The sequence below is a fragment of the Haliotis cracherodii genome, unplaced genomic scaffold (genome assembly GCF_022045235.1).
Source record: "Haliotis cracherodii isolate W230 unplaced genomic scaffold, xgHalCrac1.p SCAF_13, whole genome shotgun sequence".
NCBI classification, from domain to species: domain Eukaryota; kingdom Metazoa; phylum Mollusca; class Gastropoda; order Lepetellida; family Haliotidae; genus Haliotis; species Haliotis cracherodii.
This window is the reverse complement of record NW_027266268.1, coordinates 13,505,247-13,528,667: the sequence shown is the minus strand read 5'-3', so window position 1 is coordinate 13,528,667 and position 23,421 is coordinate 13,505,247. Positions and strand designations below refer to the sequence as shown.

Sequence of the window (23,421 nt, the reverse complement as noted above, 5' to 3'; positions counted from 1 at the left end):
GTCATGGATTTGAGCCAGTGGTTTGTCAAAATACTGTTGAAAACAGTGAGGAAAGCGAAGAAGATCTACCGAATGAACGTGGTCAGACTGATGGTTCTTTGTAATTTTTTTGTACGAGGGTAGTCAGTCATGGATTATCTGTAACAGTGAATGCTAAATGTATTTTTGTAACCAAGTTTCTTTTGTTCATGGACAGATGCCTCAAAATGCAAGAAACACAAAATGGCATGACCACTCAGTTTCCATTTTTCTCCTCGCTGACATCACTTTATTCAAACTTTCCTCCTCGCTAAATCAGCCTTTTTGTTTGGAAATTTTAAGAAATCACACTTGGTACATTTGTTCGATGAACGAGTATACACACACGCCCACACAATACCCAATTTTGCATCTTCAATATGCCAAGAATAACAAAAAATTACTTCATTGTCATGTAGATTAATGCACTGTAAATGAAACAAAAAGGTGGAGGTCTCTCGAATATGACGTCACAGCTACAGCTGGGCCTCTAGCCAGGATTTTAGTATGCATACGTTTGAAAAAAAGGTTTTCAATGGATCTCCTTTATGCCTCAGTCGAATTTGCTCTATGGCTAGGATACGGCGTCCGTAGCCCCCCGGAATCGAGGGCGACGATGGCCTCAGTTTCGCCCTAGGGCGTATCCCTATCTTTTACATGCCGTAGGGATTATAGCACAGAGTTATAAATTTTTAATTTCTAGGTTTGCTATAGCCATGCGGTAGAGCAGTTCCACATCAATGATATGTCTGGTGCACAGTGGCCTTGCGTTTGCCGTTGCGGCTGCCCAAGGGTCTTATGAATTACAATTAACTTTTGCAGACCCCCAAAAAGTTGTGGCAGCATGGTGCAGAACTTGGGAAACTTTGGGAAACTTTGTAATGAAATGTCCTGATGTGTGTGGCTAAGCCCACCTTATATATACTCCAGGTGTGTAGCGGTAGCGTCAGTCTGGCCGCACGGTCGCCATAAGGTCCCCCTGCGGCTACCTTGCGTCTGCCTTGGCATTTGTCAAAAACCTATGGCCGCCGCAGGGATGCTCTAAGGTGACCGTGCCTCATCACTTCAAAGGCCTTATAGCAGCCGCAGGTTTTCTTTCTCCACAAATTAAAAATACGCTATGCGGCTACCTAAACATATGTGACTGCTACAGTGTGTGACTGTGGGAATGCTGCGGCGGCCCTATAATGGCTATTGGCCGTAGATATCTTAGACCCCATGGACTGAGGCATTAAGCTCATGTTTTAAATGATTAACTGCTGAATAGGGATTTGGGTAAGAAAATGTCCCCATGCTGGTCATATGAGACTTGGTCGATAGCGTGTCACATACCCCAGTGGTCGAATTGTTGCCCATAATCAACTTCGATTATTTGCAGGCAACTGTCATATAACTGGAATATTGCTAAGTGCTTTGTCAACAAAGACACCAAAAATAAGACTATATTTTCAATTTCGTCTTTGATGGGCATTTAGAAGCTGACTCATCATTTCAGGTGCGGAAATCTTGGTAACGTGTGCTGGAAGTTATTTCAACTGACCAACAGCCCCGATTTCCGTGAGGTCATCTCAACATCACTACAGTCTGTGGAACAAATGGAACAGTTGGCGCCCTCTATCGCTGCGGAGGATAACGCGGAGGTGGAGAGGATGATCATGCAGCTGCGTATGATGTTCAAGAAGCTGCTGGAGGAGTGAGCAATTTAGTTTTATTGTGACTTGAGTGAGAGAGAGAGTTAGGTTTACACTGCAATATTCCAGCCATATCATGGTGTAGGACGCCAGATATTGGCTTCACACATTGAACTTTGGCTAGCCAACGTTTTAACCACTGCCCTTTTGTGGCTTGAATATCCAGCCTCTTACCTATTTTAGGCCAGGGTGGACTGGAGAGAATAGTGAGGTTTATGAATATAAGTACACAATTTCTTAGAGGGTCATAATAAATATGACAGTTACTTTGTTTTTGAATGTGACATGATGTGGTGGCATAAGTGATCCAGTAGACTAATATCTAGTCTCTGAAATAAAGTTATGTTTAAGATATAATATATATTATATATGGATCCCTAGAGTATTAAGGAACCCTTCACCCTGAATGGGATGAGTGTTTAAACCCCACTCACTCACTCACTCACTCACTCACTCACTCACACACATTCCTGCTTCAATTAGCTGTCACACTGAGACACGACTTAAACACTGTAATAGTTTTCATTATGGTGGAGCGGAGATCAAATTATAATGATTAAAGCTGGAATTTGGTACCCAACCAAATGATGAGCTTGTCCTTGTGGATATTTACAATTTAGAACAGTTATTATGTATTTTTGTTAAAGGTTTGGTAAAAGTAGGGGTATTACATTATTTATGTTTATGCTCCAGGACCTTCATTGTGACGACGCAGCCCCCAGAAGTGCTAAAGATGGTTGGCGCCAGAAACAAGGGGACAAGCAGGGAGTTCCACGCTTCAGTCAGGTATGCCAGCACGGAGATCCATGCTTCAGTCAGGTAGGCCGGCAGGGAGATCCATGCTTCAGTCAGGTAGACTGGCAGGGAGATCCACGCTTCAGTCAGGTATGCCGGCAGGGAGATCCATGCTTCAGTCAGGTAGACCGGCAGGGAGATCCATGCTTCAGTCAGGTATGCCGGCAGGGAGATCCATGCTTCAGTCAGGTAGACCGGCAGGGAGATCCATGCTTCAGTCAGGTAGACCGGCAGGGAGATCCATGCTTCAGTCAGGTATGCCGGCAGGGAGATCCATGCTTCAGTCAGGTAGACCGGCAGGGAGATCCATGCTTCAGTCAGGTATGCCGGCAGGGAGATCCATGCTTCAGTCAGGTAGGCCGGCAGGGAGATCCATGCTTCAGTCAGGTAGACCGGCAGGGAGATCCATGCTTCAGTCAGGTATGCCGGCAGGGAGATCCATGCTTCAGTCAGGTAGGCCGGCAGGGAGATCCATGCTTCAGTCAGGTAGGCTGGCAGGGAGATCCATGCTTCAGTCAGGTAGACCGGCAGGGAGATCCATGCTTCAGTCAGGTAGGCTGGCAGGGAGATCCATGCTTCAGTCAGGTAGGCCAGCAGGGAGATCCATGCTTCAGTCAGGTAGGCTGGCAGGGAGATCCATGCTTCAGTCAGGTAGGCCAGCAGGGAGATCCATGCTTCAGTCAGGTAGGCCAGCAGGGAGATCCATGCTTCAGTCAGGTAGGCCAGCAAGGAGATCCATGCTTCAGTCAGTGCAGCCAGCAGGGAGTTCCACGCTTCAGTCAGGTAGGCCGGCAGGGAGATCCATGCTTCAGTCAGGTAGGCCGGCAGGGAGATCCATGCTTCAGTCAGGTAGGCTGGCAGGGAGATCCATGCTTCAGTCAGGTAGGCCAGCAGGGAGATCCATGCTTCAGTCAGGTAGGCTGGCAGGGAGATCCATGCTTCAGTCAGGTAGGCCAGCAGGGAGATCCATGCTTCAGTCAGGTAGGCCAGCAGGGAGATCCATGCTTCAGTCAGGTAGGCCAGCAAGGAGATCCATGCTTCAGTCAGTGCAGCCAGCAGGGAGTTCCACGCTTCAGTCAGGTAGGCCGGGAGATCCACGCTTCAGCCAGGTAGGCCAGCAGGGAAATCCATGCTTCAGTCAGGTAGGCCGGCAGAGAGATCTAGCAATGTTAAAGGCAACTCAATCAAGGCGTGGCTCCCTCTGCATTTCAATCAACTTACACCAAAATATATAAAATGACTAACAAGAACCTCCCTTGTCTCTTGACATACCCTTTGGTCCACATGTTCTACTACATTAGTGGTCTTCTTCCGGTCTGACCACAATTCCTTTTCTTGCAGTATCCTGGCTCTCAGCTACCTACAGATAGAGCAGATTTCCTCAAACGTTGTTGCAAACTTCTTCGCTGAGACAGACATTGGCACTAAGCGCAAGAAACAAGTCAGTTGTTCCCTCCAAAACAATGAGGCCCAGTTTAAAACTGCAGGGTCAAGACCAGAGGCTTGTTTCAATGAACTCAAGGTGAAGGACTTTAGTCGCATGAAGGACAACGATGATAGTCGCGTCTCAAAACAGTTTTATCGTGTGACCTTCAGTACCAAGGTCACTCTGCAGAGCGAATGGATCTTTGACCTTGAGGTAGGATCTTGGTTGTAAATGTTGTTATCATGTTTCCTCCAGCAAAGAGGGGGGCACGTTTGGCCCAAGCATGTAATGTGCCGCTATGGTCAATGGTTCAAATCTCTGTTTAGACCGATTTATTGCTAGGTTTGACAGCATCATACATGGGCACGTGGGTTTCACCAAAGTGGTAAATGTCTGAAATGTGCATCACTCCGGGCATCCTCCCACATTAAGCTGACATGCCCTGATATAACTGGAATAATGTTAGAAGCAGCGTTAAATCTGCCAACCCTTAAGAAACAAAAGATGAAAAAATATTTTGAATTGCACTAGTTTTCTGGCAGGGGTTCTTTCTATGATGATAAATCCTGAACAATTATCTACCTTTGTGTCACTATGAGTTTTGAATGACAAGGCTGAAAATACCCGTCCAATCAATTTTTTTGTGAAATAATAATAAGAGTCGTTCACTTCTCATCTGAAACTTTGCTGATAAATTGCTCGTAAGAGATGACTTCATGGCTAATGGATTCCTTGTCATCTTATCGCGACGTGTTGGATCATAATGTGTATTACTAGTCTGGTCCAGACTTATTTACAGGGTGCCATCATATAGCTGGAATATTGCTGAATGAAGAAAAAGAACAAAGAAACAAGACTGGTCTTTATCATGCTTAGTTATTCTGAAATAAGCATAATATAAGTATTCTGAAGATGTCACCTTGCTTTCAGACAATGTCATTACCCATCATCATCAACACGGGGAGCAACCAGGCCTGTGAGGCTCTCGGGTCCCTGCTGTGGTACTGCTACAACACTAATGATGTGGTGAGTCACAGAATCACAGAGCAGGTCCCCAGCGCCCCATGTATGTCTCCCTTGAATCACAGAGTAGGTCCCCAGCAACCCATGTATGTCTCCCTTGAATCACAGAGCAGGTCCCCAGTACCCAATGTATGTCTCCCTTGAATCATAGAACAGGTCCCCAGTACCCCATGTATGTCTCCCTTGAATCACAGAGTGAGTCCCCATTACCCCATGTATGTCTCCCTTGAATCACAGAACACGTCTCCAGTACAAGTCCCCAGTACCCCATGTATGTCTCCCTTGAATCACAGAGCAGGTCCCCAGCACCCCATGTATGTCTCCCTTGAATCACAGAGCAGGTCCCCAGCACCCCATGTATGTCTCCCTTGAATCACAGAGCAGGTCCCCAGTACCCATGTATGTCTCCCTTGAATCACAAAGTGAGTCCCCAGTACCCCATGTATGTCTCCCTTGAATCAAAGAGCAGGTCCCCAGCACCCCATGTATGTCTCCCTTGAATCACAGAGCAGGTCCCCAGCACCCCATGTATGTCTCCCTTGAATCACAGAGCAGGTCCCCAGTACCCATGTATGTCTCCCTTGAATCACAAAGTGAGTCCCCAGTACCCCATGTATGTCTCCTTTGAATCACAGAGCAGGTCCCCAGCACCCCATGTATGTCTCCCTTGAATCACAGAGCAGGTCCCCAGCACCCCATGTATATCTCCCTTGAATCACAGAGCAGGTCCCCAGCACCCCGTGTATGTCTCCCTTGAATCACAGAGCAGGTCCCCAGTACCCCGCGTATGTCTCCCTTGAATCACAGAGCAGGTCCCCAGTGCCCCATGTGATGTCACCCTTGAATCACAGAGTAGGTCCCCAGCAACCCATGTATGTCTCCCTTGAATCACAGAGCAGGTCCCCAGTACCCAATGTATGTCTCCCTTGAATCATAGAACAGGTCCCCAGTACCCCATGTATGTCTCCCTTGAATCACAGAGTGAGTCCCCAGTACCCCATGTATGTCTCCCTTGAATCACAGAGTGAGTCCCCAGTACCCCATGTATGTCTCCCTTGAATCACAGAGTGAGTCCCCAGTACAAGTCCCCAGTACCCCATGTATGTCTCCCTTGAATCACAGAGCAGGTCCCCAGCACCCCATGTATGTCTCCCTTGAATCACAGAGCAATACCCCAGTACCCATGTATGTCTCCCTTGAATCACAGAGTAGGTCCCCAGTACCCCATGTATGTCTCCCTTGAATCACAGATTGAGTCCCCAGTACCCCATGTATGTCTCCCTTGAATCACAGAGTGAGTCCCCAGTACCCCATGTATGTCTCCCTTGAATCACAGAGTGAGTCCCCAGTACCCCATGTATGTCTCCCTTGAATCACAGAGTGAGTCCCCAGTACCCAATGTATGTCTCCCTTGAATCACAGAACAGGTGCCCAGTACCCCACATATGTTGGAACTTTACCCCAGCTCTATCGCCCTCCCTGTTCCAGTACAACAACTTCCAGCATCCGTTCCCCAACGAGCTGCCCCTGGACAAGGTGCTGGACATGCTGAGCTCCTGCCTCCGAACCATCAGCCCCCGCGACCTGCAGGAGGATGAGCGCAGGTTCCTCGGGGAGAAACTCACAGGTACTTCTCAACCATAACACCTGTAACAGATTGACATTAATATACCTATAATAATATATGATCCATAATTATCTGTCAGGATACTAGCATCTTAGACTATCAGCATTATACATCTATACACATGTGCGGCCTGAGTCCCAGGAAGACGTCAGCCTGTACAGACGTCTCTTAGTATATCAGTAAACAGCGATTAACCAAACCCAGCATTTCGTTATGCAGTTCTCAGCTGATACGACAACCTGAGAATATTACAACACCCTGGGTAGCCAGTTGGTTTATAGAGGTTTCGAAAATTGACATGATCAAACTGTTTTGTGCAAGCATTGTTATGTAACTGAAAACGAAACACATGTTATATACCACTGTGTGCTCTACTAAAGTGAGTGTAAATACCCAAAACTGTAAATGATTATCTTTAATCATTACAAACATTATGTGAACAAATGTTTATGACATGTTAAACTTTGCCGTGTTCCTGAATTAGATCTTCACAGTAAGATAAATCACTTGTTTCTCTTTCCTTAAGAAATAACTCTCTACTATAAAATCGTATGTGTAAACCATTTTTGTACTATGGGTTTGATGGCAAACAAATAAATAAATAAATAAATAAATAAATGAATGAATGAATGAATGAATGAATGAATGAATGAATGAATGAATGAATGAATGAATGAATGAATGAATGAATGAATGAATGAATAAATAAAATTGTGTCTATAAACTTCTCTACCAGCAGGTTATTATTTACAGTGTGTTTACAAACATATTAGCATCAGTGTGTTGAAATGTTAAAAAAAATTGCATTTTAATATTTATGGATAAAAATGGTGAATCTGTTCAATGAGTAGTATCTTTAGCTCACCTGACTGAAGGTGAGCTTATGTTGTGGCCTCCATGTGTCATCTGTCATGCATTGTATATATCTTTTGTTAAATGGCTGTGTTTTTTTGACATTTTACACTGTAGACTCCACATCAAGATGAGCTACAAAACCACAGCGCTATTTTAAACCTTTCCTTTTACAGTGGTATGTGCATGTATTCTTGTCTGTCAGAGACATGTTTGTATTAATTTTATCAATATACAATGTTTGTAGGCCTGGGATGAGTCCACATTGACTACCTGGGGTTCTAACCCCCTGTTACCCTACCCTACCCATGTACCCTGCTGTAGGCTTCAAATGTTGGGTAAAAATTGTCCAATTTGGAATTTTTTACTGGAGCCTTTGGGAAAACAATTTGATACAAATATAAAGCTTTGTCTTTACTCAAACATAGAAAAAGTCAGAAGGGATGTGTGCATAGCCTGAAAGAAATGGGAACAGTAGTGACTTGCAGTGTAACCATGGAGGTTTATTTTTAATGTCTAAACAATATATCACATGACCATTGGTCCCGGTATTCCTGTGGGTAGCTGGACAAACTCAGGACCCACCCAGCCTGAGTACTTGAGCTACCCGTCCCAGCCCAAGTGGTTGAACATGTCCATTGTCTTCCTTGCCAAAACAGCATGCACCTTTTCAGTTTCTTGCACACAATCTTGTCTGGCCAATGTCGGGAATACGTACTTAATGCTGATTGGGTAAAAACATTACTCACTGAGCATGCCCGGTTGACGTCCCATCTGTGGTGTGGCCAAGGTTGCTGATTGGACCGGTTCCCAGTTTTCTGATTGGCCATAGACATGACCTGTCTGATGTTCCATATTTGGTATTGTTATGATTGAGAATAGTTCCCAGTTTTCTGATTGGCCAAAGACATGACCTGTCTGATGTTCCATATTTGGTATTGTTATGATTGGGAATAGTTCCCAGTTTTCTGATTGGCCATAGACATGACCTGTCTGATGTTCCATATTTGGTGTTGTTATGATTGAAAATTGTTACCAGTTTTCTGATTGGCCATAGACATGACCTGTCTGATGTTCCATATTTGGTATTGTTATGATTGAGAATAGTTACCCATTTTCTGATTGGTCACAGACAGCTGCTCTCAAAGTGTATCAGATGTCCCTTATTTGATGTGGCCAAACTCAAGAAAGGTTTCATGGTTTCTAATTAGGCATAGACATGACCTCATTGAATGTGTCTGTCTGATGTCCCATATTTGGTGTTGTTATAATTGAGAATAGGTACAAAGTTTCTGATTGGCCATGGACTTTGCCTCAAGGAACGTGCATGGCTAACGTCCTGTGTATTGTGTGTGTGTTGCAGGGAAGTCAATCAAGAAGACCAGCCCAGGCCAGGGACCAACCGTCACCTTCTCTCAGTTCTGCGTGGTGAGTCTATCTGTAAGTCACCTTATGGCGAGTATCTTGCTGTTGTCATAGTAACAAATCTGATGCTACATTTCATGATACAAAATTGGGAACATTTGACTAATAAATGAACTTCTTGTATTCCTGTTACAAATGTTTAGATTTCCACACATTGTATTTTCAATAGTTATGACTTGTACGCGATTAACGAGCTGCTGCTTGACATCAGTGGATGAAGTTTCAATTTGATTTTTTTTTTTAATTTGAAAAAAATATATTTAAATTAATATTTAATGTATGACACAAACAAACATAGTTTCAACATAAAAGGGTGAGTGAGTGAAAGTGTATTATACACCGATTTTCGCAATAATGCATCAAGATGATGTTGGGGACACTACAAATGGGTTTCACATGTTGAATGTGGGGAGTCAAACTCGGGCCTTCGTCATGATGAGCAGACAGGGAACAAATTAAATGCTAATTCAAATAGTTATGTAGGTATTGGTATTATTCTTCGTAAAATTAAATAGTTTTCTGCTTTCTGTTTTGCCATCTTGTCTCACAAGTTACAGAGACTTTCATTGAATTCACTGATGAGTAATAGCTTTAACACTGTGAACCTCTGGCTTACATACATTAACAGTTCTAAATGAAGTTTTTGCCTTTGAATTCTCATTCACATAGTTTCTCTCCTGAATTAAGGCTTCTAGTTACTTTTTGTAGGGGGATAAGGAGCCTCAAATTGCTATGCAGAGTTGCATCCCTTAGGCATACCACAAACCTTTGAAACCTTGTAGTTTAGAATCCTGGTTCACCCTGAGTATTTTTCAAGGATTGTCGGCACCATACCAGTGCTCATGGGTTTCACCAAAGTGGTAAACGCCAAAGACCACAGGCTTTCCTTCCACATTAAGCTGACACGCCGTGGTATAACTGGAGTACTGTTCAACTCACTCACTCACTCACTCACTCACTCACTCACTTTTTCTGGGCCTATCTGCAAAAGCCAGTCATATGAAAACAAAACCTGTTATCCGACTAAGTACAGTTTGGTAATACCCTCCTTTTCTGTTACTCGGTAGTTACATCCCCTTTCCACACTGCTGTTAGTCTGTCTTATAGACCCTGATACATTTATATCAACTACAGCCCATGCAAGTCTATAATGTTTGGCAAGTCTAGATTACTGCAGTATCTGAAAATGAAGAGAATTACTGGGCTCCCTTTTTATTAGATTTTTATTAAGATAACTGAACAACTGTTGTTTTTTTCTGTATGATATGTTCATTTCAGAGACTATATGTTAGTCTACACTGCTGTGTGTACTGTAAAAAGACCTGTAAAATGCACAAGAAAATGCTTTTTAATTGGCTGTCATGAAGATTATTTACTTATTGGTCTGGAAATTGGTCAAGAGGCTATTGTGTAATGGGGTGCCATTGTAAAGCAACACATCAAATTATTACAAAAACAACTATGTTCAAGATCTGCTGGAACCGAGAACATGTCTGGTGACACAGATTGTCACTGATTTGTTGAATTGTAGCATCAGATTTGTTTACCTCTTTTGCTTTTTGTTGCGCATAGTTTCTATAGTAAATAAAATGTGATTTCTATTGTAGGGTCACTGCATATGTGGTAATAATGTGGAGTAAGTGGATATAATTATGGTAATTATGTAGAGTAAGTGGATATGTGGTAATTAATGTAGAGTAATTAGATATGTGGTAATTAATGTGGAGTAATTAGATATAGGGTAATTAATGTGGAGTAAGTGGATATGTGGTAATTAATGTGGATATGTGGTAATTAATGTGGATTACTTTGATATGTGGTAATTAATGTGGAGTAATTGGATATATGGTAATTAATGTGGAGTAAGTGGATATATGGTAATTAATGTGGAGTAATTGGATATGTGGTAATTAATGTGGAGTAAGTGGATATATGGTAATTAATGTAGAGTAAGTGGATATGTGGTAATTAATGTAGAGTAATTAGATATGTGGTAATTAATGTGGAGTAATTGGATATTTGGTAATTAATGTGGAGTAATTAGATATAGGGTAATTAATGTGGAGTAATTGGATATGTGGTAAATAATGTGGATATGTGGTAATTAATGTGGAGTACTTTGATATGTGGTAATTAATATGGAGTAAGTGGATATATGGTAATTAATGTGGAGTAAGTGGATATATGGTAATTAATGTGGAGTAATTGCATATGTGGTAATTAATGTGGAGTAAATGGATATATGGTAATTAATGTAGAGTAAGTGGATATGTGGTAATTAATGTAGAGTAATTAGATATGTGGTAATTAATGTAGAGTAATTAGATATGTGGTAATTAATGTGGAGTAATTAGATATAGGGTAATTAATGTGGAGTAATTGGATATGTGGTAATTAATGTGGATATGTGGTAATTAATGTGGAGTACTTTGATATGTGGTAATTAATGTGGAGTAAGTGGATATATGGTAATTAATGTGGAGTAAGTGGATATATGGTAATTAATGTGGAGTAATTGGATATGTGGTAATTAATGTGGAGTAAGTGGATATATGGTAATTAATGTGGAGTAAGTGGATATGTGGTAATTAAATGTGGAATCACATAATCAATCTGTGATTTTTGTCGTTAAGTCATTGGATCACAAAATCAATCTGTGATTTCTGTTGTTAAGTCATTGGATCATAAAATCAGAATCTGCTGCATCTGATGATGTTCTGGTTGAAAATATGCCTAAATTATATTTAGACACCATGCTCCCTCAGTAAAGTTTTAGTGAAAGCTCCTGACATTTTATGACTGAAACAGATTCGGGCTGCACAGATATTGAAAAAACACAAATCTGTTGAAAGAAACACCAAGCTGGAGCAATTTGGCAGTTATAGCAAGTTGTTCCAACACCATTGTAATTTTTCGGATTTAAGATTCATATCAGTCAAAATGAGTAAATGATGACCCATGTTAGAAAAACTAAATGTTTCAATTTATCACATGACGCCAATTACATTGTAACTTTAGAAATGGGCCTCAGACCTAGGAGCCTAGTCTTCTTCAATGTCATTGCTCTAGGATCTATTTTTCAATATTACTAAATACAAATTTTACAAAAGTCACTGCCTGAGAGCCAATTGTTTAGTGTTTTAACCATGTTTTATATTCTCTGCTACTAATAAATCAGGCAGATGTTAGACTAAACTCTCTAACATTGTATGAAGCGCTGCCATTTCGGTGAAGAAATTCTGAGTGTCACATCCCTATGCCGCCCTACTAATAAAAACCAGCAGAGAGTAACCAAACTATGAAATATGTACACATTTTAATTAGGAATAGCCACACAAATTACAAACAAGACACAATCCCCATTAGATCGGAATGATTAAAACCCACCACATTTTCAATGGAGTGAGTGAGTGAGCGAGTTTGGTTTTACGCCGCTTTTAGCAATATTCCAGCAATATCACTGCGGGGGACACCAGAAATGGGCTTCACCCATTGTACCCATGTAGGGAATCGAACCCGGGTCTTCGGCGTGACGAGTGAACGCTTTAACCACTAGGCTAACCAACAGCCCCCATTTTCAATGGAACCAAACACAGTATATCATGCAGACTGCAACAAACTGGGTGCGTACACATTTGGTTTGCTGCGGCCTCTATGCGGAAAATATGGTGGGTTGTTATCATTATGCACACTTTGTTGGATTGTGTCTTTTTTATAATTGTTGTGGCAGTTTCTGTTTAATGTGTGTACAGATTCCATTGTTTGGTTACTCTCTGCGGGTTTTGTTTTGGGAATTCTGGGTAGAACAGGTCCCAAATAATCCCATGCTTGTTGGAAGAGGTGACACTGAGAAATAGAATAGGTGGCCACCTGGTTCATTGTACATAGGTTCCTTTTACCCTGATGTTTTGATCTCTTTGCTCATACTATCAATCACTGGTTTGCCTTGCCAAGATTGGATGATATGCGGTCAGCTGTGATGTTGCTGGAATATTGCTGACTGTTGTGTTCAGCAGCATTCCTTCATCCACTCTTTGTAAAGACCTTGTGAAGCCATCCCTGAGAGTGGAAGGTTGGTGGTTCGATCCACGGCCACATCATTCTTAAAGATGTTAGAAAGATGGTACTTGTTGTTACCCTGCCTAGTACTTGGCAGTAAGGGGCTAAAACAAGGACTGGTCGGCTTCGAGTCAGTATACTGTGTCTGAGTGGGGTATTAATGTTAAACTGCGGCATAGTATCTCAGTTGGCTATCACTATAAAACCGGCATTAGTCTGGACTACCAGAAGCATATAAGTGCAATAATCATGATAATCAATAAACACGATATTAAACCCTTTTTCCTCACCTCACCCTCGCCTCACATCCCATCGCATCGCATCCCATCGCATCGCATCCCATCACATCCCATCACATCCCATCACATCCCATCACATCGCTTAGCATCGCATTGCATTGCATCACATCACATCACATCAATTCGCATCAATTTGCATCACATCACATCACATCACATCACATCACATCACATCACATCACAATACCTACTTAATATTATGTCAAAGCTTATAAGCAATTCAGAGATGTTGTGAGTGAATGGGTGCCATTTAATTTAGAAGACGGGAATAGTCCAGGTATATCCACAGCAACATGGAACTGATTGAGTCTGGACCAGGCAAACCATTGACTGAAAACTTGAGCAATATCCCCTGCTATCAGGGCCTGACACCACACAGTCGGACAAATCATCTGTTCCAAATTTAATCAGCTGTCATTGTGTTCAACATGATTGTGTCGCATCACTCAAATTCTGCTGTAGCATGATTCATGCAACACTAGCAGGTCGCCAAACAGCAATACAGTTCTCACTTGTAGCACACAGATTCACAGTATAAAAACATTATCCACATTGATAGTATGAATTAAATTTCAGAATGATCATAGAATATTGACCACAAAGTATATGAATAAACTGGGGAAGTTTGAGGTCAGAATAGGTCCCCATTCCCCAGTACCCCTTGCTTGTCTTCCTGTGGAGATTTGAGGTCAGAATAGGTCCCCAGTACCCCTTGCTTGTCTCCCTGGGGAAGTTTGAGGTCAGAATAGGTCCCCATTCCCCAGTACCCCTTGCTTGTCTACCCGTGGAGATTTGAGGTCAGAATAGGTCCCCAGTACCCCTTGCATGTCGCCCTGGAGAAGTTTGAGGTCAGAATAGGTCCCCATTCCCCAGTACCCCTTGCTTGTCTCCCTTTGGAGATTTGAGGTCAGAATAGGTCCCCAGTACCCCTTGCTAGTCTCCCCGTGGAGATTTGAGATCAGAATAGGTCCACAGTACCCCTTGCTTGTCTCCCTGGGGAAGTTTGAGGTCAGAATAGGTCCCCATTCCCCAGTACCCCTTGCTTGTCTCCCCGTGGAGATTTGAGGTCAGAATAGGTCCACAGTACCCCTTGCTTGTCTCCCTGGGGAAGTTTGAGGTTAGAATAGGTCCCCAGTACCCCTTGTTTGTCTCCCTGGGGAAGTTTGAGGTTAGAATAGGTCCTCAGTATCCCTTGCCTGTCTCCCTGTGGAGATTTGAGGTCAGAATAGGTCCCCAGTACCCCTTGCTTGTCACCCTGGGGAGATTTGAGGTCAGAATAGGTCCCCAGTACCCCTTGCTTGTCTCCCTGGGGAAGTTTGAGGTCAGAATAGGTCCCCATTCCCCAGTACCCCTTGCTTGTCTCCCCGTGGAGATTTGAGGTCAGAATAGGTCCCAATACCCCTTGCTAGTCTCCCTGGGGAAGTTTGAGGTCAGAATAGGTCCCCATTCCCCAGTACCCCTTGCTTGTCTCCCCGTGGAGATTTGAGGTCAGAATAGGTCCCAATACCCCTTGCTAGTCTCCCTGGGGAAGTTTGAGGTCAGAATAGGTCCCCATTCCCCAGTACCCCTTGCTTGTCTCCCTGTGGAGATTTGAGGTCAGAATAGGTCCCCAGTATCCAAGTGACCTTCTTGCTCTGACAGTTAGATTCCTAATTTAGATAGATAGATAGATAGATAGATAGATAGATAGATAGATAATAACCTATAGATTCATAACAACCTAACCCAGACACAGCCATGTTGATGTGAGAGGGAAACCAACTCGTACTTAGATCCATCAACAATATTTCTCAGCTGCATGTGTCGTAGCCTTGCGACCATGTGTTCTATACATTGTGTCAGAATCAGGCAGGGTTCGAACAAAGTTGATTTCATTTAATAGCGGTCATTTGATTTCATTAAAAACATACTCATTTCATCCTTTAACTAAAATACACATTGCAAAATGGTCACATGTATTCAAAGATATTGGCGGAACATTGTATTTTCAAAATCTTTTCTCAGTATTGACGATATATAAAATCTTTCTAAAACTTGTTGAATGATGTGCTCTTTCACTTTCTGTGTCAACTTCATCTGAATTCTATCTTACATCAGCTGTTACTATTTCACTGATTGTTGCTATGCATTGTTTGGTGTACATCCATTGTGTGGGTATCTGTTCCTATGATATACTGTACTTACATCACCTTGTTTTATACAGGGAGCAATTCAGATACACATAAAATATTTCCATAAAAAGTAATAGAATAAAATCATGACAACCGTATTAACTCCTTAAGATTGTTTGTAATTGGCATTGTATTTTGGTAGTCTTTCAATATCTTTTCAAAGTTTTGTTACACTTGTCGGGTATTTATTTAGACCTGCTCAGAGACCAATATCCAGCTTCAAGTCTGCAACAAATCTTAGTACAAATTCTCAAATTGGAATTATAAATTCATGTAATAACTAATACCGTATTTGACGTAATAAGCGCCCACTGTGATATTTGCTAATATATTGGCTAGTGAACAATCCCAATTAGCCCCCCTTCCAATTTATCAATGTACACAAGACTTATTTATTCGTGTATAATACGCACTCGTGTGTTATATGCACCCTTAATTATGGGCATTTATATTCTGGAAAAATGTATCTGTCGTATATACACAGTTCACACTGTCAGCATAAACCATAAAAATTAATTTTTCAACTCTTTTTTTTCAACCAAAGTAATATTCTAATAAGAGCCACCTATTTCTAATTTTGAGAGCACCCTGGGCGCTTATTACGGTAACTAAATTTCACTGAATTTCACTGACTTCAGGACCAGTAAACAGGAAGTCTACTTAATATTTAGTTTTATATTATTGCATTGAGTGCATTCTCAGAATACAGGGTTAAAAATATGAAATTTAAAAAATTCCAAGTTTGAACAAAATAAAATTTTCCCAAATTCCATGACAGGGGCAGTTGGCGTAGAATCCCCTGACTATACAGTTCCTGGTTAGGTGCCATGGAGACGTGATGCCTGATAAGATGTCCTTGTATTGCAGAGTAAGATGAACATCAACAAAGATAAGAATGTGGAATTCTCCTTCTGGAAGTGGTTCCAAGCTGTCATCAACCTCATAGAAAAGTTCCTCCTGGAACCCTGGAAGGATGGGTACGAACAGGATACACTTGTTGCATGAGGAGTTTTCACATTTCTGGTGTTTTGGGGTAAAATAAGATAGCTATGTGATAAATTGCAAAGAACAATGAAGAACGGAGCGTGGTTTGTTTCACAATAAAACATTGTTCCCTCGTGACAACATTTCTGGCAATTCAAATATGCGCTCTCAACTTGATTGCGTTTTATATTGGCGATGTTAATTTTGAGAGGGAAGTGTCTAGTAAGTTGTTCCCCATAGAACAAATGCATCCAAAAGTGGGAGAGATATGACAATCGGTATTGGGAGAAGAGGTACAGATAATCGACGTCAGGGTTGTGAGATTATGCATTAATGTCAAGTAAGACTGACATTTAGTCCCAGAAATATATGTATGTTATTTAAAAATATATATCTACAAAATTAAAACATTAAAATCCAAATGGAGCCCAGAACAATCCTTAATTGCCTATAGGTGAGGCAATCGAGACTTGCCATATCATTCTAGATTTGAGTTGGACTCCTTTTTCAATTTATTCTCTGGGTTTGGGAGACACTAGCATCGGTTACTAATGAGTGTGTGCCTGTTGTGTTTTTCACTGTACTTTGCTGTTCGCAAATCTTTCCAGATTTACAGTACTCAATAACACCTGCAAATCTGAAAACACAAACTGTTTATAACCATTGTTAAAATACAAAACTGAGAGATCCGTCATTTATTACAAGAGTGAGTGGGTCAGAGGTTGCACTGTGCCAAATGTACTGTTAATAGTGACCCTCCCCTGTTGCTTGTCGTATTTAGGGTTGACCCTCCCCATGTCCTTGTACATTTTTTTCAATGCCGTTCCCTGAAAAGACAAAATGATAAAGCACTTTATATTTTATCGTAAGATGCCCAGTTTTTCATGACCTTCTCCAAATATGTATATTATTATACCCATATAGGAATTGGTGCTATCCATCCATCCGTCCGTAACGTTTTGTTTCCCGAGCAGAACTCAAAAACCACGAGAGATATCTTAACCAATCTTTGCAAATAGATAGGTCTAGTGGTGAACTGGTTTGGGATTTTTGAAGTTTCCATAGCAACAACTTTGACTTAGACTGAAAATGGTGGTAGTGCTCATTTCCGGAGCAAATCTTGTAAAACATACAAGATACTCTTGCCTTGCACAAAAACCGGACATATTGGTAAGAGATGTGAGTATTTCATGCTTGTTTTGTATGACCCTCTCCTAGAGATTTTTTGGCAACCCTCTCACCCCTACAATGAAATTAGCTTTCATTTTGGAGACTTGAAACCGATTTCCAATATACTAATTTATCGTTGTGGGTTTTTCAGTTTGAAGTCAGTTTTGAATTCAGTAAGGTGAGCTTCTTGCCCTTCGACACTCTTTGAACATTCATAAAAAGTCTTCACAGGAACATGAAGTTGAATCTTTTTTTCGAATTTGAAGTTACCGAGGCAAGGGAGTTAACTGACTATAAAAATCCAGTTTCCACCCTTGCCGAACTAGGCTGTAATAATGGAGTAATGTTCTGGCTGAACTATTGTCGATGCATAGTCCAACCAAAATCGCATAACGAAATCAACATTCGGTTAGACGTTTAGATTTCAGTCGACAGCAGGATTTGCAAAGTATGTGTACCGTCAATTTAACATCAACATATATTTTCCAAATCTTTTCATGTTTTTAATCAAGGTGCTCACATGGTTTCATGCACTTCGCGAAGTAAGGCCTGTTTTATCACAATATAAATCTTGATTATCGATTGGACCGTCTTGACTGGGTGCCGCCATTTTGTTTAAAACAAATGCAAGTGATATGAGAGGTGGAATCTGATTGGTCAATAGGAGGGACATAACTTGTAATAGCCACTGGCAGCGCTACAACTGAACCTAGTAAATCCTGCCTAATTTAGCAAGGATGGAAACTGGACTTTTATAGTCAGTTAACTCCCTTGCCTCAAGTAGTTGAGAATTTTAAAGACTTCTAGCTAACATGCAAAATCCAAATGTTTGACCAGTTTGCCAATATGTTGCAGTAAAATCAAGGGTTTTGTGAGCAAGACCAGTGTACGGAAGAAGTTGATGAACCAGAGACACGGGACCTTCCTCATCCGATTCTCCGAGTCGTGTGTGAATGGCGACCATCAAGGAGTCACAGGAGGAATTGTTGTGGCCCTCAAATATGAAGGTTAGCTTTGACTCTACTTCTATATACACCAAAGATCCGGGGTAGAATTGGTCTTCAGCAACCCATGCTTGTCGGAAAAGGCGACTAACAGAATTGGGTTGTCAGGCTTGTTGACTTGATTGATGCATGTCATCGTATCCCAATTGATGTTTGTCACTGGATTTTCTGCTCCAGATTTGATTATTTCCTGACCGCTGTCATATAGCTAGAATATCTCTGAGTGCAGTTTTAAACAACAAACAAATAACAGGGGTCTTTGCCCAAACCATTGTACGACTTGAACACAGAAATACAATGCTTATCTAATTTCATTTCTTTGTTTTTTGGTAATACCATATTTTCTTGAGTATAGTGCTCACTGTTTTTCCAAAAAACACAGCTGTGTAGAAGGGGGTGCGCATTATACATGAAATTATGAGTTTTGATGTTTTTTTCCCCATGGAAAGATATTACCCTGGGCATGTAACACCGGAAATACCATGTCAACAAATCCATACTGAAGAACGCAAATTAATCATGTAATTACACTGTCTGGCTATGAAAAGTGTTCTTTATATTTCTGGACTTTAATATGTATGTAACTTATTTTCGCTGAAGGGGTAGATCTACGGTGTAATTTTTTTTCTGTGTTTGACGTTCAAATTTTTTTTCTCCAAAATTCTGAATCCGCTAGAGGGGTTTGCGCATTATACTCAAGAAAATACGGTAAACTGTTCTTTCATTCTGGAATATGTTTCTACAATTCTGCACACTGATATTTTAATGGCTAATGGCTTACATATATCTTATTACGTATATGTCTATATATAGTTCGTTTGTTCAGGTAAGTGTTTTCCTTGTCTTAATAGACTTTCTCGAGTATTATGTATGTGGGGTTTGTGAGCTCTATCATTGTACCCCAATGGTGTGGACCGTAGCTCACAATATCAATCACATGATTGTCTGGTCCAGGCTCAATTATTTATAGGCGGCCACATGTAGCTGGAATATTGCTGAGTGCAGCTTTAAACAACAGACGAACAAAATATTTTGGGGTCAGTTATTTTTCAGGCATGTCAGTTTGGTGAGCATTTAACAACTTTAGCCTCAATTTTGATGCCCAATTCGAATAGCATTTAATTTAGTCTAGTAATCTTGATAATAATAGTCCATATATTAACACTGAAATCTATTGAAAGTGATGCCAAAATCAGGCTAATTGTCTCAAAAGATTTTGGTACAGAAAGGGTAGGAAAATTTCAAGATTCAGATTAAATACCCAATAATATTTGGGAATTGACATCTAGCATGATTGGTCATCGAATTAGTCAGTCTTTGTTAACAATAGGTCATGTAAGTTCAAATGTTGTTTACAGACACAGTGACGTTTTCTCCACCTCGAACGGAGGTACATCTTTCAAAGAACAGTCTGGCGGACATCTTGAGGTCATTCATCAACCAGAAGAAAAACGGAGAAGCCTTGTTACAAACTCTCTTCCCCCACAACAAAGATCGTGAGGCATCATTCAAGAAATACAACACAGTTCAAGGTGTGTACAACTCTTAAGTCTCATTGTTAAGTCTTTGGGTCTTCTACAGCCTCTAAGTCTTGTGAACAGTCTAGGTCTTGTTGTACAGCCGCTAGGTAGTGTTGTACAGCCTCTTGATCATGTTTAAAAGCCTCTAGATCTTGTTGGGGATTATTTATCAAAATAATCAAGCCCCAAATTTACTGAAAAGAAATAATATGCCATTTTCTTTCTGATTAGTGCTCAAGAATACAGTTGGTTATTTTTTATGGATTTTGACTGTGGTTGCTTGAATCTATACCTATACATGAACTGAAACCTTTCATTGTTCCTGTGTCAGTTGAGAAGAAGAACCAGCAATACAACTCAGGCTACCCAGGCTGGATCACACTCATGGGTCTAGATCTCAGCTTCAGGTGAGCTGCTGACATGAGGGACTGGTCTTTTATTAATTATAGCACTGCATCATATTTTGCCATCCCCCCCACCCACCCACATATTAAAGGACAAGTCCCTAAAAGGTGGTCAAATTTATTATAAGAAATATTGGCAAAAATAGAACTGTGATTTTTTGCATTTGTGATAAATTTTGTTTGAACCAGATGCAAGTAATATGAGAGGTCAAATCTGATTGGTCAATAGGAAGGACATAGAAGGCACATAACATGTAATAGCCACTGGTGGCGGGTTGTCACGCTACAAAATTCTAGCGTAGTTCGGCAAGGGTGGAAACTGGACTTTTGTAGTCAGTTAACTCCCTTGCCTCAAGAAGATGAACTGCTGTGGTATAGCTGAACTACTGTTCAAGGCAGCGTGACACACAACTCTTTTCAATTCCAGTGGCATGAGCATCAGTGAGTCTCAGAACCCCTACGGTGGCGATGGCGGCGACTTGGACATCTGGACGGTGACGTCAACATGCCAGAGCCCAGGGCGACACACATCCCGGGGTGGGCCGAATAGGGTCAAGAAGCGAAGATGTGAAGATTCTCCTGGGAGTAGCACATCCATGCAGGACAGTGTCAACCAGGCATCCACAGTGTTCTATCAGAACGGATTCTCGGGCAGTGATAGCTCCAGCAGCAGTGGCGGAAACATCCCTCGGTTTCTGTCTGCTTCATCAAGCCAGCCGACGACCTACAACCCAAACTCTCACCTGGAGGTATGGAGGAAGGTTGATGTAATCTATTGATAGTCTTTTTGCAGTGTTTTATAACAATCCTTTTGTATTATGGGGCCTTCATTCATAGGATAAGGCACCGGTCATCTATAATGGGGGTGAGATGGTTGGGTCAGATGAAATCAGAGCATGGTCACCAAACCATATCACAGTCTCTAGGGAAGGGTCATAAAAAATAATACACATATTTGGGGAGGTTCATGAGAATATGGTCATTTTATAATAAAATATATCTTTGCATTTTGTCAATTCCGGGAGGATCATGATAAAAATGTACTTGGACACAGGGAGGGTCATCCCAAAATATGACAAACATGAGGGAGGGTAATTATTTTCAGTACATTAGTGCATCAAACACCTGAACCATCCTGCACAAATTTAAATTAATGACTGGTCCCTAACCTTTCAGCAAGGTCTCTCTCCAGAATATTCCTCTATCCTATTGATATTTTATAGAAAGTCCCTCTGTCTCAGGGATATTCTGATGAAATCGTGGGGGTCGGGTAGCCTAGTGGTTTAAGCTTCTGCTCGATACGCCGAAGACCTGGGTTTGATTCCCGACATGGGTACAATGTGTGAAGCCCATTTCTGGTGTCCCCCACAATGATATTGCTGGAATATTGCTAAAAGTGGCATAAAACCATACTCACTCACTCTAATGAAATCACTGCAGACCGAGGGATATTCTATAGAATGGCCCTCGCTGGACATTTGTTTTTCATATGAAAACAATCTATATACGGAAATATGTGGAATGATGCAAAATCAAACAACAAAATTAATGTCTTCCATATATTTCATTGTATCAAACTTTCAACCTCCGTATCTGTCACCTGGTAAGTGAGCCATGAGGCTACAGAGGCGCTGATAAGTTACCACAGCTTGATAACAAAGTTAGACCCTACACCGAAATGTCGCTCCTAATTGTAATAAAGAAGTTCATCCATATGTCTTATCCTCACTTGGTTTGAGATGTTAGATTGCAAGATATTTTGGGGGACACCGCTTCAAACAATTTTTATCGAATACGTCCAACCCAAAAAAATAGAAAAATAAAAGAAATAATTTAAAATTATTCATTTTTTTAAATTAACATTTTTTACATCTGAGACAAAGATATTTCTTCTGCTATTTAATATTTGGAACAAATTTATTTTACCCCTACCCAGAATTTAAGATCGTCAGTCCCTAAACCAAATATACTATGATCATAATAACCTGTTACTTAAATGATACAGATTTGTATATAAACTGGCTACATCTACATGTTAAGTTCTTCTTCAATTGCAGCAAGATGTTCAGCAATTCTGTAACAATTTTGGAATGCCTCAAGCAGGGACCACTTCGACCAACTGGTCAGCTGCTATGCATGTGCCGTGTACAAGTCCAGAGTCGGTAGGTACAAGATGTAGTTTCAAGCCACAGTTTCAGAACTGTAGTCCTTTATACAAATTCTATTATTAAACATACACACTGTCTTGATACAAGTAGAATAAGCCCCCCCAAAAAACAATTTAAAAAAATGTAATTAAAATGCAGATTATATATACATGCATACACACGTACAGAGATACCAAGGGATGGAACTCTTTCCAGATCAGAATCAGTGATATTATTGTAATTATTAGTAGTACAAAAGCAAATTATTTATTTGATTACCTCTTTGGATTTTGAATTAAATTCTTTTAATTATTTAGATGCATCACCTCGTCAAGAAAGATCAAAATGCCCTTATTAAATTCAGCTGAATTTTTTGCCGCCTGACTATCTTGTGTAATGTTTTGATATCTGTGAGACATCCCCACTCAAATATTGTATTTGTTGTTTTTTGGGGGGTAACCGGTGGTAGGACAGAAATCTGTGATTGTGGGTTCAGATCCTGGTTCAGCTTGATTGTGTTTGGGGGCATTCGGGTAGCCTAGTGGTTAAAGCATTCGCTCTTCATGCCGAAGAATCTGGGTTCGATTCCCGATTGGGTACAATGTGTGAAGCCCATTCCTGGTGTTGCCTGCCGTGATATTGCTTGAAAATTGCTGAAACCGGTGTAAAACCATATTCACTCACTCACTCACTCGATTGTGTTTCAAGGTTTGTCAGCACCATACCCATGCTAGTGGGTTCCACCAAATGGTGAACATCTAAGACCTCTGCATCACTTGGGATTTCCTCCCACCGTCAGCTGATAC

The 23,421-nt window shown here is 41.1% G+C and overlaps 1 protein-coding gene across 5 annotated transcripts in view; it reads left to right on the top strand.

The window, feature by feature from the left end:
* The window catches only part of LOC139459651 (signal transducer and activator of transcription 4-like), an 80,659-nt gene that overhangs the window by 52,132 nt on the left and 5,106 nt on the right, over positions 1 to 23,421 (top strand). For 3 of the 5 annotated variants that reach the window (XM_071241253.1, XM_071241257.1, XM_071241254.1), the window contains exons 9-20: positions 1,514 to 1,711; positions 2,403 to 2,495; positions 3,846 to 4,143; positions 4,861 to 4,956; positions 6,442 to 6,580; positions 8,796 to 8,872; positions 16,254 to 16,363; positions 18,396 to 18,547; positions 19,903 to 20,076; positions 20,396 to 20,471; positions 20,896 to 21,229; positions 22,526 to 22,630. In XM_071241253.1, the coding sequence (XP_071097354.1) occupies positions 1,514 to 1,711; positions 2,403 to 2,495; positions 3,846 to 4,143; positions 4,861 to 4,956; positions 6,442 to 6,580; positions 8,796 to 8,872; positions 16,254 to 16,363; positions 18,396 to 18,547; positions 19,903 to 20,076; positions 20,396 to 20,471; positions 20,896 to 21,229; positions 22,526 to 22,630 (1,852 nt within the window). The remainder of the gene's footprint in view (positions 1 to 1,513; positions 1,712 to 2,402; positions 2,496 to 3,845; positions 4,144 to 4,860; positions 4,957 to 6,441; positions 6,581 to 8,795; positions 8,873 to 16,253; positions 16,364 to 18,395; positions 18,548 to 19,902; positions 20,077 to 20,395; positions 20,472 to 20,895; positions 21,230 to 22,525; positions 22,631 to 23,421) is intronic. The other 2 variants (XM_071241256.1, XM_071241255.1) reach the window with 2 other exon arrangements.